Source organism: Triticum urartu, chromosome 7A (assembly GCF_056163025.1).
Source record: "Triticum urartu cultivar PI428250 chromosome 7A, HENAU_Tu73, whole genome shotgun sequence".
NCBI lineage: Eukaryota > Viridiplantae > Streptophyta > Magnoliopsida > Poales > Poaceae > Triticum > Triticum urartu.
Window position 1 is genome coordinate 556,148,722 of NC_141879.1, and position 14,662 is coordinate 556,163,383.

The window sequence follows — 14,662 nt, forward strand, 5'->3', positions numbered from 1 at the left end:
ACCCGGAACCCCTTCCGATCAATGATCAACATCGGAGCCGTCGACACCCATATTGACCCCTATACCCACACGAATAAATATTTGAGTGAACCTCTAGTTGCAGTGAGTTATTCTTGCTGCTTCGCGATATGTCACAAACACCCGAGGTGAGATTGATTGCATTCCCATGGACGAACAATTTGTCCACCATGCAAGTTACCTCGTTACCGGTTTTGTTCTCTTTTCTCGTTTCCGTGTTCTGGCATCCCAGTGATCAAATCACAAGGTGTCTGGCTAGACAATTATGGATACCATAACACCGAGAGGGCCCGAGAATATCTCTCCGTCGTCGAAGGAGCAAATCCCAATCTTGAGCTATTAAGTTACTTGACATACTTTTCCATGAACCCGTAAGCCGCCGTAATAGCCACCCATTTACGAATGATGTTTAACAAACCCCAAAGTTCATGAAGCAAGCATGAAGAAACTCAGTACTCTCACGGTCTAAGGAATCATGCTAATGTTAACCATCTCTGTATTATGTACCATTAAACTTGTGACGAATGAATCTCATAGCATAACATCAATCCGGGTCGATTCAACACAAATGTTCTCTTAACATTGTGCCCTCAAAGTTGCTGGCATAGACATGCCCATGACCAGGAAAACAGAATCATCATGCAACACTTGAGCTAGTCTTAGAGGCCATACTAGGAATACTTCTTACTGTTTATTATTCCACATGTGCATATGAGTCTTCCTCCGAGCCTCGTGTTATTGCGGACTCGAGAACCATAGCAGTTATAGCATGGAACATAAACATAATTATGAACATGGAGATAAGTAATAGCATTTATTATTGCCTCTAGGGCATATCTCCTATAGAGGGCAGCCCGACAGAAGGCTTGCCCGGGGGTCCACGAGGCCCGGCAACAAAAGGAAGCCCTAGAAGATAAGGTGGATGTCGTAGACCAACTTGTTTCCCAAGCCATGGGCAGCGACACCCTAGATCACATATGCCCACCTGTAAAGCCCTAGCCTTCACCGCGTATATAAGGGGAGGCTAGGTGGCTCTCATTCTCATCTGCTCTCGGATAGAAATTTGTCGGTAGCAATATCATACACCATTGTAACCCCTCACACAAGTTATCCCTCCACCATGAATAATAGGAACAAGCACGGCGAATGGGCATTACCCTCCGGAGGCCCGAACCTGGGTAAAACCCTCATGCGACCTTTGATTTGTGACTTCTAGCTGCACTCGGACCCCTACTGAGGGGTCTGGCGGATTTCAGCACCGTCACATACCGGTTTTTGGACTGGCATACACCTTGAGGGATACTCGCTATATATCTCAGCAGTGAATAAATTGCACCAATAAAAAATCCTTGAAAAATCGGCTCGTAGAAACCGGCTTGGTGTTAAAACTTTTTTCTGTGGAGATCGACGATCCGCGTCAACATCTCAAGACTGAGGTGATGCGCACCACTTCGGAAGTAGTCCAACATGGAGGCCGACGGCTATGAGCGACTTGCTGCATGGGAGACCTTTTCGGCATGGAGCTCGACCGTACTCCTTCAACATTTTCAAAGATCGAGGCGGTTTTACTCACCGCGGATGTAGTCCACCATCGGAGCTTGGCTGCAAGAAGACATTGTTCGAAGGGTTCTTGTTGAACCAATTTCAAGACTCGCGGCCAAACTAGACGTGCAACTTAGATAAGGCGAGGTGAAATCAGACTCAGAGATTGGTTCAAGGGCTATTGATGGTGTTTCGGCTAGGGAGGCCTCTCACCATGTCAACTCCCGACCTAGCGGGCTAGGCTGAGGACCCCCTTTGTTGGTTTGTCTTGGGGCACTTTTAAGCGGCCAATGGCGATCTACAAGGAAAGTCCAGAAGCGTTGTCGTTCATGACAATGACTCCTTATCCATGGAGGACTCTCCTCCACCAACATATCCAACTAGGACTCTTGTAATCCTAGGCCTTCGGTATCCTATATAAACCAAGGCTACACTAGTCGATAGAACATCTTACATTAGACACAACAATCTCATGGTAGAACTTCTTTACTTTGTAATCAATCCAATTGCAATAAACACAAGCAAGACGTATGGTATTATCTCCTTGATGAGCCCGAACCTGGGTCCATTCTTGTGTCCTTGTTACCATCGTGCTCACACGATTAGCTTGGAATCCCTAGCCTGAGATCTGCTAGATTTAGCTCCATTAGAGTGGGTTTCTCGGCCGTCGTGCCTATTTAATGTCGACGGACGGATGGATGGGTATCCCTTTTGAATGCGGTGGATATCCGTCCAGTCTCATCCAGTCACGTTGCTCCGACAATGAATAGGCAAGAAGACAGGGACATGATGTCGGGACGCTCTCGGCCGGCGCGCCGCTTCAATGCCGCTCTAGTGAGAGGTCGCGTTAGCTCCGGGCCGGCATGAATGTGGCACGAACAAGGACACTGGGGAGGTTGTCGGATGCGTCTGGGGTGTCCGAGATGTACGCATTAGCCGTCCAGGCGTCTGCAAAGCTCCTCAGTTTGTCTCTGATTTATAGGTAAATAGACATCTAGACCGTTTTGCAGATCGATGAGCTACCGTGTTGAATGGCAAATTCCGTTCGGACCGAACGTTTTAGGAGTCCGTGTGATGACCAATTATCAGTTCTAATTGTCTTCACATGCCAAACAAGGGAATGAGATTCAAAATCAATTTCCCGTGACTAATTCCCGGACAAACTTCATCCCTAAACTCCCATTCCCTCTCCCTATGGTGTCAAACACGCTGTAGCTTTCAGAAATTTAAGGGAGCAACTAATTAACGAGCGCTCCTTCGGGAGCCTCGCAACGATTAACGCAATTTGGCACGCTCTCAGTCATTTGCCACGTGTCGCGCTCTCAGCCATTTGCCACGTGTCGCGCTCTGGGCGCTTCCTCCGGATTTTGTTTTTTTTTTATTTTTTCGCACGCGTTTTCGGCTTTTTAAATGGTTTTTTCTTCGGGTTTTTTTTGACGTTTCAGTTTTCTACCGGTCTTCCTTAGCATTTGGGTCAAATTTTTTTTAAATTTTTTTTGCGCGAAAAACTGCGTTCTTTTTTCCTTTCACGAGAGTCACAGCTTTGCTTTCGCGGGAATCACGGCCGTGCCGTTCGGAAACGGAAAAAAACGCGTTTCTGTTTTTTTTCTTCCTCGAGAGGCACGGTTTTGGTTCCGCAAGAGTCATGGCCGTGCCTTTCGGAAACGAAAAAAATGTGTGTTTTGTTTTTTTTCCTTCTGCGAGAGACACGGTTTTGCTTCCGCAAGAGGCATGATTGTGCTTTCTCAAGAGTCACGGCCGTGCCTTTTGGAAACGAAAAAAACGTGTTTTCTGTTTTTTTTTCTTCCGTGAGAGGCACGGTTTTTGCTTCCGCAAGAGGTACGATTGTGCTTTCGCGAGAATCGCGGTGGTGCCTTTCAGAAATGAAAAAAAAGCGTGTTTTCTGTTTTTTTTTCCACGAGAGGCACAGTTGTGCCTCTTTCGGAAAGAGAAAAAACCCGTGCTCTCGGGTCGGTTTTTTCGTCTGATTTTTTCATGAAAAAAAAGTTCGTCAAAACCTATCAACATGGGATCTAGTTTTAAAGATCTCAACGCAAGGAATCCAATGATAAAATGGTTTAAGATTTGGACACACGGTTTAAAAGATAAAACGTTTTGAATAAACGGACTTATGAAAAAAAAGAAAACTCTCATGTTGCGACAAGTGGCACACATGCAGCACGACACTTGTCGCAACCTGGAAGATGAGAGTGATCTCTGTAACAGATACTCCTAAACTAGTGATTTCGAAAATTTGATTGATACTTCTGGAAGGGGAAATAATCCCGTGGCTCAAATTTTAACACGGCGCGCAGAAACAAACCATGGAGAAAAAACAGAGGGCAAAACGGAAAACCAAAGCGTGGAGAGAAGGAGTCCCAACACAGTTCCAAACGGCACCAATGGCCACACGCCTCTCCTCCCGCCTCCTCATCCATTTACCGGCGCCCGCCGCCGCCGTCACCACAACTTCTCCCCGGCTACGGAAGCCCGCCGCAGCACGCACCGCGTCCTACCGGAGGCGCAGGCCACGCCTCGCCGTCTCGGCAGGGGCGACGCCGAGCGGCGGCGCGGTCGCCCCGGCGGCACCGGCCGGAGAGAACAGGGACGCCGGGCTGACGCCGGCCGAGGCGCAGCGGCTGGTGGAGTTCCTGAAGGCCGACCTGCCGCACCTGTTCGACAACGTGGGCATCGACCGCTCCGCGTACGACGACCGCGTCCGCTTCCGCGACCCCATCACCCGCTACGACGACATCGACGGCTACCTCGCCAACATCAGCCTCCTCAAGGTCATCTTCCGCCCCGACTTCTACCTGCACGACGCCAAGCAGGTCAGCGTCTCTTCCGCCTCGGTCGATGCTCGCATTTTGCAGCGAGAATGCGCGTGTGCATTGCAAATTCGTGACAATCTCTGTCTCTGTGAATGTGGTTTAGACAGGGCCGTATGAGATTACCACGAGGTGGACCATGGTCATGAAGTTCTCTCTCCTGCCGTGGAAGCCGGAGCTGGTCTTCACCGGGTTGTCGATCATGGGCGTCAACCCACAGAATCTCAAGTTCTGCAGCCATGTGGTCAGCACCCATTCTTGGAACCTAGTATGTTTTTCATTTTAATGCTGAGTGGGTTCGCCGGCGAGGGAATATATCAGTATTGTGGTAGTTGACTGTTGTTTCTACTGGATATACTTTGTTCTATGAAGTCTAGTTTGGACTTGCAGTCATAGGTCTCGAATGTTTGCAGTTTTCAAATTCAAGGCCGTCAAGACGAAGTAACTATTTGAAGTATATTTAATTAGAAAAGGCTCGAGTTTACACGGTAACATCGACATCGTTAGCTAGTGCATTTACGTGACCAGCAGATCCAACAAAAGCAGACAATGGATTGTTTGACCAAATTGTTCTCTGAGGAACTGTCAGCCAGTTTTCCACTTATCAGTCCTTGTATAGTTCAATGCTTCAGGTTCAACCTGACTGCCTGGGACAAAGCTCTGAACTTAACTCTGCACACTTGATCTTGCTGCCCTCTGCAATGTCATTTGTTATGATATGCCATAGCATTATATTTTTACTTTTACTTTTTCTTTCTTTTGGTCTAGTGGTTTTCTATGAACCTAAAATCTGAGATACCGTCCTTTCTCAGCCTGCTGCACTATTTCAGAACTGCAGTGGTTTGTAAGTAGAACAGAGTGTTGTACATGTTCTGAGATTCTTCCTACTCTTGTACCATCTATAATACGTGCCTGAGAAAAAACTAGTGCTGTGATACTTCCACAATCAAGCATACTTATATTGGATCCCCCTCGTAGGATTCCAAACGCACATGGAATAGGAAAAACATAGGATCTCTGGATGTCATGGCATGTTGAATAAAATAGGAATTGGAAGCACATGAACATGCAACAGAGGTTATTTAGCTGGACTACAGGAAAGACACACAGACCGCTTTTCAAGGATTAAGTGCTTGCTATAGTGCTAACAGAAACAGTCAAACGAAGGAAAATTCCTATGATTTCACCTTTGGAATTGCATGCCAAGTACTCCAGAGGAAAAATTCCTATGGTTACCAATCATACAAGTCAAACAAGCTCTATAGGAAAAACCCCTAAGGAATGGCATTCTCCAAAACTCATATTATATCCGGTTTTTCTCAAATACGCACCTAAATGTCCATTATTTTATATTAGAAATACTGAATTCTCCATTCATTTGAATCAAGAGATGTTTACCCAACTCATCAGTAAATGTTATTCTACTTATCTGATATGCTGAACTGCAGGATATTTGGGATTCAATACAGAACAATGAATACTTCTCCTTGGAAGGATTGGTTGAAGTTTTCAAGCAGGTAATTCGACACCAGTATATTTCCTTTTTATATGCCGATCGAGTATTTGAAGTTGAGCTTTTGATTTTACACAGCTACGATACTACAAGACCCCAGATATAGAAACACCAAGTTACCTCGTTCTGAAAAAGACTGCAAATTATGAGGTATTATTTCGTTGTGTATACTTTATGAAGAACCAAGTTCATTGTAGATTTGGAGTAGCAACACTGCCATGGCATCATAATCCATTATTCATATTAAGTCACATCATTCACAAGTTTCCAAGTTATATTAGATAAAATTTTGGTCTCGAACAACTACACTAGACAGAGGCCAGACCAGTAGGCTAGTCTCCGCTCCACCCCGCGCCGCGCCGCTGGCCACTCCGGCCGCGGCGGCCACCACCCACCCGCGCCGACCCGCCCGGGATGCCAGGGCCGCCCATGCCGATGACGGATCCGTCATCCCCCGGGCTCCTGCCTCCCCACCAGCCCGCCTTCATTGTCCTGGCCCCAGGGGAGGCTCTGGATCCCCTGGATCTTCCGTCGCTCCTTCTTCCCCCCGTTCCCCGGCCGCGCTAGAGTGGGGGACGCCTTCGCAAATCCTGCAGCGGGGTCCTGACCTCGAGGGCGGCTCCTCGCCCGGACCGCTGGATCTAGGCCCGCCACCCCGCCCGAGCAGCACCGGCTCCGATCCATTGTGGTAGTGCCATCCCCGCCTCCCTCTTCGGGGCCGACCGCCATTGATGAAGGATGGACGCAATACCAGTCCCGTAGAAGCAAGAAGGCTAGCAAAAACCCGCCGGTCGGCTCGGGGCATCGCCACGGGCCCGGATCCGGGCGGCGCCCCCCTGCACCGGGGCACAAGGCCTTCTTAAGCAAGTTCAGAGGCCTCTGCTTCCGCTGCCTCAGCCCACACCACCGCCGCATCGACTGCCACGATCCCACCGCCGCAACGACTGCCACGATCCTCTCCATTGCATCATCTGCAAGCGCCCGGGCCACATCGGTAAGGAGTGCCCCAAGAACCGGAGAAACCAGAGGGTGGACGGGCTGCAGGCTCGTCCGGTGCGGTATCGACTGGTCTTCCCCGCCCAGGCCAGCCCTCCCCCGCCAGCGATTGCTCCGGCGAACGCCCCCTGCGTCGACCACGGGCGCCGGCCGAGGACCAGCCACAAGGTGATCGCCTCCACCCCGGAGATGGAGCAGCAGATCTTCCTCCTGCAACAGCACGCGATGGTGGTCACCGCGGTGAGCAAGCTGCAAGCTGCACGCCGCCAGCCCCCTCTCCATTGAGCGGGAATTCCAGATCCCCGCGCATCTCCTCCGCGTCACCAGCCACGACCCCGAGGACTTCTTCATCCACTTCACCATGCCGGCCCACAAGGACCTCGTCGTGCGGCGGGGCTCGATCGCGGTGGATGGTGTTTCCTTCCTGTTGGAGCCTTGGAGGGAGGACACGCACGCGATCCACGACACCTGGATGCTGCACGTTCGCGTCGTCATGGAGAAGCTACCGATGCAGCTGTGGACCCTGGAGGGCGTGAAGGACACGCTGGGCGACGCGGTCATCATCGACCGCCTCGACAGTCGCACGTTCGAGCGCACGGACACGAAGCTGTTCGCCGTCTAGGTGTGGGTGTGGCAGCTGCACCACATCCCCACCATGCGAACCCTGTGGAAGCACGCCAGAGGTGCTGGCCAGGTGGAGGAGATGATTGGCTTCTCGCCTCCAAGCCGGGTCGTTGCGCCGCCACCGAACCTGCTGCGCTGGGACATGCTGGTGCACATCGACCGCGTCGAGGATTGGGCGCCTCTGTCCCCGCGCCCGTCCCACTCCGGGCAGAGCGGCCTCCCATCCTCCGACGACGACGACCGCCCATACCCGCGCTACCCCCACGCGCGCGCCGGGGGGGGGGGGGCGGGGTGGGGCTGCGTGGCCGGCGTGGAGGACGGCAGGCCTTGGCAGGACCTGGGGCCACGCTTGCGCCTGCCCGCGCAGGTGGCGTCATCGGGCTGCAAGGGCATGCCCTCGGCGGGGCACAGGCGCAGTCACGACGGCGACGACAACGGCGGCCAGAGGAGGTCATGGAAAGACACGCTCCTCGGACGGAGCCGCGGCAAGGAGCCGGTCGCGCCACCCCCCTCTTCTGAGCGCCACCGCAGCCGCACCCCCACCTCGCGCCGCGGACACGGCCCTTCCAAGGACACGGCGGCCGCGGCCACCGTCGACAAGCCGCTCAGCTTCACCGATCATGCGGGCGCTGGCAGCGGCAACGACGACGACATCGACATGGGCCCAGCCCTCTCGCTCGCCCGCCACACCCCCAGACCAGCCACCACGCACTCCGTGCAGCTTGGCGCGGTGACCTCCCAGGTGTGCCACCTGCGGGTCACCGATGCGGGTGGCGACGGTGATCCGAGATAGCTGTTCGTCAGCGCTGCACCGTCAGTTCTGGGCAAGCCCCCCGCCCGCACCAAGACGCCCTGCCGCTCCAGGCCTGCCGCGGCGCCGTCTCGTCAGAGCGCCCGTCAAGCAAGCAACCCGTCCAGCGTTCCGGTCAGCCAGAGGGCAACGCTCCGCATCGTCCACGGCCTCGGAATCCTCGGGCGCAAAGAGACAATGACGGCCAAGGCGGCGGAGGCGCTGATCCGCCGGTTCGACGAGCCTCTGTCCGACTCCGACATCAAGGCCATTGCCAAGCTCACCAACCTCGACGCCACGGCACTCAAGATAGCTGCGGGTATGCATGGTCCAGACGAAGAGGCCTCGCAGGCCACCACCTCTCCATGTTAGCACTCCCTAGTCGCAATAGCCTCCGGCGAACCCCAGCACTCGGCTGAGTTGAGTTAAGATCGATCATGTGTAGTGTAGGTCTCTCTAGCGAGCGAGGCGTAGATGTTCGCCGGCGGAATTTGGGGCCTATTGGTGGCCGCCAGCGACCCCCCGGACCGATGCAGGTGTACCCGTGTTTCTTTTCTAGTAGAAGTAGTCGCCGGAGTTATCTTCTGTCCCCCCATGAATGACACAAATTGCCCGATTATGAGTTGGAACGTACAGGGCCTGAACTCGCCAGCTCGGCGAGCTGTAGTCTTGGAGACAGCGGAGGCGCACAAACTAGCCCTCCTTTGCCTCCAGGAAACGAAGATCGACGAATGGAACAGGGCACTAGTTAGGGAAACTGGAGGAACGCGGCTTGCCGACTGCATCGTCCTCCCCGCCATGGGCACAAGGGGAGGCGTCGCAATCTTCTGGGACAAGAACCGAGTAGAGGTGCTCTCGCAGGCCATAGGCAGTTTCTCCATCACTGCCAAGATCACCATCATGGCAAGTAGGGCATCATTCTGGCTGACGACGGTCTACGGGCCGGTCGACGACGGTAGGAAAGATGAATTCCTGGCCGAGCTGGCGCGAGCTGCACTGCCCTCAAGCGCCCCCTGGCTCATCAATGGCGATTTCAATCTGATCTACGAAGCGCACGACAAAAACAACAGCAACATAAACCGTAGAATCATGGGAAAGTTTAGAGCTGCGATCGACGCGGCGGGGCTCAAGGAGATCAAGTGCAAGAATAGAAGGTTCACGTGGAGCAAAGAACGCGCGTCGCCAACCCTAGTTAGCATAGAAAAAAAATTCTGCACCACAGCTTGGGCCTCCATGTTCCCCTCCTACCTCCTTCATGCTGCTTCCACCTCGTGCTCTGATCACTGCCCCTTGCTACTGTCGGAGGCGGCGGCTCCTCGCCGCGCGGCACGCTTCCGCTTCAAGTCTTTCTGGCCGTGATTCCCTCGCTTCCACACCACGGTGCAGCGGGCGTGGGATCGCCCAGTCGTCTCAAGCTGCGCTTTCAAACGACTCAACATAAAGCTTGCGCGAGTGGCCCAAGACCTGAAGATTTGGGCCAAGGGTTTCTTCAGCGAGACAAAGCTCCAAATGCACATTGCAAACGAGATCGTGCTCCGCCTCGACATAGCCCAGGAGAGTAGGCAGCTGACAGACGAGGAGTTCCAATTGCGGAAACAGCTCAAGCTGCGTGTCCTCGGACTCGCCGCCATTGAGAGAGCGCATAAGAGGCAGGCTTCGCGCGTCACCTGGCTACGTGCGGGCGACGCCAAGACGGCGTTCTTCCAAGCAAAGATCAACTCAAGGCGCCAAAAAAATTTCATCCATGCCCTCCACACCCGAGACTCCATTGCCACCTCCCACAGCGACAAGGAGCGGATCATACATGAGCATTTTCGATCTTCACTGGGCACGACATCACCTCGCGGCCGTACCATCAACTGGGAATCCATCCACCTGCCATCATTACCGGCATCCGGCCTCGACAACCCCTTCACCGAGGAAGAGATGTGGACGGCGATCTGCAAATCCCCGCAGGAGAAATCTCCGAGGCCAGACGGTTTCAATGGCACTTTCTTTCGATCGTGCTGGCCCATCATCAAGACAGACACCATGGCCGCCTTCCACCAATTCTACAATCTCTCAGGCAGGGACATGTCGGCGATCAACAACGCGACAATCATCCTCCTGCCAAAAAAGGATGGGGCGACGGAGATCACCGACTACAGGCCCATAAGCTTGATCCACTCGATAACCAAGCTCATCTCCAAGGTTCTCTCTATTAGATTGGCGCCCGTCATCGGCTCTATCATCTCACCGGCACAGACGGCGTTCCTGAAGTCGAAGTGTATCCACGACAGCTTCCTCTTCGTGCAAAACTCTGTCCGCGCCCTCCATCGTCGCAAAACACTGGGCCTCCTTATGAAGTTAGACATAGCAAAGGCGTTCGACACCGTGTCCTGGGAATACCTGCTGGAATTGCTCCAAAATCTAGGGTTTAGCGCGCGTTGGCGAGACTGGGTGGCTCGTCTCCTCGCCATGGCGTCCTCCTCGATCTCCCTCAACGGCACGGCAGGCCCCAGCATCCTCCACCACCGTGGGTTGTGCCAGGGAGACCCGCTATCCCCCTTTCTCTTCATCTTGGCCATTGACCCACTGCACCACCTCATCGCGGCGGCAATAGATCAGCAGCTGCTGCATCGCCTCCCAGGCCAAGACCTGGCGCTCCGAGTGAGCCTATACGCCGATGACGCAGTAATCTTCTTAAACCCTAGACGGGACGAGGTCGATTCTCTGTTGCGCATCCTTAGCGACTTCGGCAGGGCAACCGGGCTCTGCATCAACCCGGCCAAGTCCACTGTCTCGCTGATCCGATGCGAGAACGTCAACGTCGAGGAGGTGTTCCAGGGTTTTGCCGGCTCCATTGCCCCCTTCCCCATCAAATATTTAGGGTTGCCGGTCTCTACGGGACGCCTTCGCTTGGTTCACCTCTAGTTCATCATCGACAGAATTAAGGCAAGGCTAGCGGGCTGGAAGGGCAAGCTGTTGCCGCTGGCTGGTCGTCGCGTCCTCGTCCGATGCGTGCTGAGTGCCATGCCAACCTTCGCTCTCACCGTCCTCCTGTCCCAAAGAAGATACTCAAAGAAATCGACAAGTGCAGGCGACGCTTCCTCTGGCGCCAGGATGATGAGATTTCGGGCGCCAGCTGCAAGGTCAACTGGCCGGCGGTCTGCGCCCCGACGGAGCAAGGAGGCCTGGGCATCCCCGACCTGCAGCGTTTTGGCAGAGCGCTCTGGCTGCGCTGGCTCTGGATAGCCTGGCACCACCCGGAGCGGCCTTGGGTGGGCACTGAATTGCCTTGCGACGATGCGGACAAGGCACTTTTCGCGGCCTCCACCAACGTGGCGATCGGCGACGGGGCTCGGGCCTCCTTCTGGCTCTCACCATGGATCGGCCAGGGCAGCCTCTGGCAACAATTCCCAAGGCTTTTCAGCTACTCACGGCGCAAGAACAGATCGGTGCGGGTGGCCCTCAGCGACAACACTTGGATCCGCGACCTCGCCCGCGGCAACAACCACCATCTTCTGGCGGATGTCCTCGCCCTTCACCGCGTGCTTCAGGGGGCGGAGACGCAGCTGCAGCCAGGCGTGCCGGACGGCCTCATCTGGAGCAGAGCGAGCTCAGGAAAATACACGGCGAAGTCGGCCTACCTGGTGCAGTTTCAGGGAAGAACGACGACTCAGTACGACCGTCTGCTATGGAAGGCTTGGGCGCCCGGCAAAATCAAAATCTTCGCCTGGCTGCTTCTTCAGGATCGGCTCTGGTGCAACGACAGACTGCAGCGGCGAGGCTGGACAAATGCTTACTTCTGCCAACTCTGCGTCAGCCGTCAGAAGCCTGGAGTCATCGCGCCACCTCTTTTGGAGCTGCCAGGTATCCGGACGGGTTTGGGCCGAGCTGGGGCAGTGGCACGGCTATTCCGCTCTCACCCCGGCGGCCCGGCTGAGAGCTGGCGCCATGACAGTACCATCACGATCGTGCAAAGCATCCTGGAGCAGACCCCCCACCAATGGCGAAAGGGAGTGCCGCTGTGCTTGCTTGCTTGCTGGGAAATATGGCAGGAGAGAAACCACTGCACCTTCAGGCAGCACCTGCCGTGTGTGGCGAGAATCATCAAGCGCATAAGGGACAGCATCGAGTTATGGAGATCCACGGGAGCAGCATGCATAGAGAGCCCCTTCGGGGACCCCCCGTGAGAGATAAACCCCCTTGATCTAGGGTTTTGGCCGTGTGTGGCAAACCCTAAAACCTTGATCCTAGGATCTTTACCACCATTGTTGTTTTCCCACTGCTTTCTGCTATGATCAATGAAAATGCCAGCAATTGCTGGATCTTTCAAAAAAAAAAGTTATATTATGCGACTTATGTTGATTATCAATCTTGCTAATATGATCTCATGCAGTAGGACTTTGTATGACAGCTAATTTGTAAATATTGCATCTTAACAGATTTTGTTGAGGTAAACTATGAGTATGAATATTTTTTGCAGGTCAGGAAGTATCCACCATTTTCAGTAGCTGAAGCAAAAGGAGAAAAACTAACAGGATCATCAGGTTTTAACAATGTTACTGGGTGAGTTATTTTTTTAACCATTACTATAAATATTTAACACCATGTATTGTAATGCTGAAAGGGCCTGTACCTATAGGTATATATTTGGCAAGAATGCTTCATCTGAAAAGATTGCAATGACTACACCTGTCTTCACTCAGGCTTCTGATGACAAACTCTCAGACGTATCCATACAGATAGCTCTGCCAATGAACAAAGACTTGAACAGGTATCTTGTGCAATGTGTGTTCAAACTGACGACCTGGACATCTGCTCATAGATAAACGAAATAGTAATTCTGTAGTAGTTTCTATGGTTTTACTTCTACTGCCAAAGATAATCTTGTTCGATCAGTTTACCAGCTCCAAATACAGAAGCGGTTACCTTGCGAAAGGTTGAAGGAGGCATTGCTGCAGTGAAAAAATTCAGTGGGCGACCAGAAGAGGAAATTGTGGCCAAGAAAGAGAAGGAGCTACGCTCCCAGCTACTCAAAGATGGGTTGAAGCCTCGAAAAGGCTGTTTGCTTGCACGTTACAATGATCCTAGCACAAAGGACTTTGTGAAGGTGTGTTTCCTTTTTCTCTGTACCTTTTAAGTTAAGCTGAGGTTGAAATTTTGCACTACCAATTAGGAGATCAAGTGTAGCAAATTGCATACTTTATCCATCTTTCCTGAATGCTGACCTTTCTGAGAAGATGTCGCCATCTTTTAGTTGTACTTTCAATCATGACTGAACCACTTCTTTTCTTTGTTAACCTGATTACTGAAACTCTGTTTGTTTTCCATGATCCAAAGAGGAACGAGGTGCTTATATGGCTAAACGATTTCGCACTGGAGTAGTAGTCTTCACTCTTCACTGTAAATCGTACAGCATATTTCTGCAACATCAGACACTGTATGTTGGAGCTTCCAGAGCATCATAGAAAGGTAAATTTGTTCTTCGCAAACCATTAACCAGATTCTGTTGCCTTACAATACACTTCAGTTAATTGAAACTGATTATTTCTTACATGTACAAGCACAAATAATACTATAAAATAATTCTCAAAAAATACTATAAAATATTAAAATTTATATCCCTGAACAAATATTTAAATGTATACTGCAACACGATTGGTAGCTGAACATTCATCATGCACTCATGTCTCTTTGCTCCAGCAGCACAGCATATTTCTTGTATCTTCCTTCTCACTTAGCTTTCGACGTTTCGTTGTGGTTGCCATTGCAGGAGAGATTACGAGCAGATGCAATCTATGTATAGAAGATGTAAATTCCAAAAGGTAAAATAGGCCAGATACTAAAAATGTAGGTCATATGATTCTGTTTGTACGCCAAACCAGAATTGAATGAGGAAATATGTTAGGATAATACTACCTGCGTTCCTAAATATAAGTATTTTTAGAAATTTCAATGCAAACTACATACGGATGTATATAGACATATTTTAGAGTGTAGATCCACTCATTTTACACTGTATGTAGTCCCTTACTGGAATCTCTGAAAAGACTTATATTTAACAGAGGGAGTATGTAAGAAGCTCTATGCATCTGTGCTACTATTTTCTTCTCGGGCTTCTACAACTGAGGTATTAGACTGGCTATTGTATTCTGGGTCCACCGATCTGTTATTGGCCAAAAAATTTCCAAGATAACCTGAACCCAAAACCGAATGCAGTCTCAAGTCTAACCAGAATATAGCACTTGATTCATTCAACTCAGGTGATTAATTGTACTAGCAACGCACAGTTGGAAAGTATGTGCAACAAACGGTTCCTTTTTTTAGGTAAAATATAGACACAATTCCTTTGTTTCAGCTCTGACT

At 51.7% G+C, this 14,662-nt stretch overlaps 1 protein-coding gene across 1 annotated transcript; it reads left to right on the forward strand.

Annotated features, from left to right (window-relative positions):
- The first annotated feature begins 3,909 nt into the window (after positions 1-3,909).
- On the forward strand, positions 3,910-14,383 carry HBP5 (SOUL heme-binding family protein). The gene is made up of 9 exons (XM_048690338.2): positions 3,910-4,391; positions 4,495-4,632; positions 5,837-5,905; positions 5,980-6,051; positions 12,780-12,862; positions 12,939-13,070; positions 13,196-13,406; positions 13,637-13,768; positions 14,070-14,383. The coding sequence occupies exons 1-8, from the start codon at positions 3,963-3,965 to the stop codon at positions 13,679-13,681; spliced, it is 1,179 nt and encodes a 392-aa protein (XP_048546295.2). The 5' UTR covers positions 3,910-3,962; the 3' UTR covers positions 13,682-13,768; positions 14,070-14,383.
- Positions 14,384-14,662: the final 279 nt, after the last annotated feature.

What these genes read in the sequence shown, in the direction of transcription:
- HBP5 (XM_048690338.2), top strand. Translation starts at nt 3,963, where the DNA reads ATGGCCACACGCCTCTCCTCCCGCCTCCTCATCCATTTACCGGCGCCC. An exon ending in ACCTGCACGACGCCAAGCAG is followed by an intron (nt 4,392 to 4,494) that starts GTCAGCGTCTCT and finishes AATGTGGTTTAG; the next exon opens with ACAGGGCCGTATGAGATTAC. An exon ending in GGTTTTAACAATGTTACTGG is followed by an intron (nt 12,863 to 12,938) that starts GTGAGTTATTTT and finishes CTGTACCTATAG; the next exon opens with GTATATATTTGGCAAGAATG.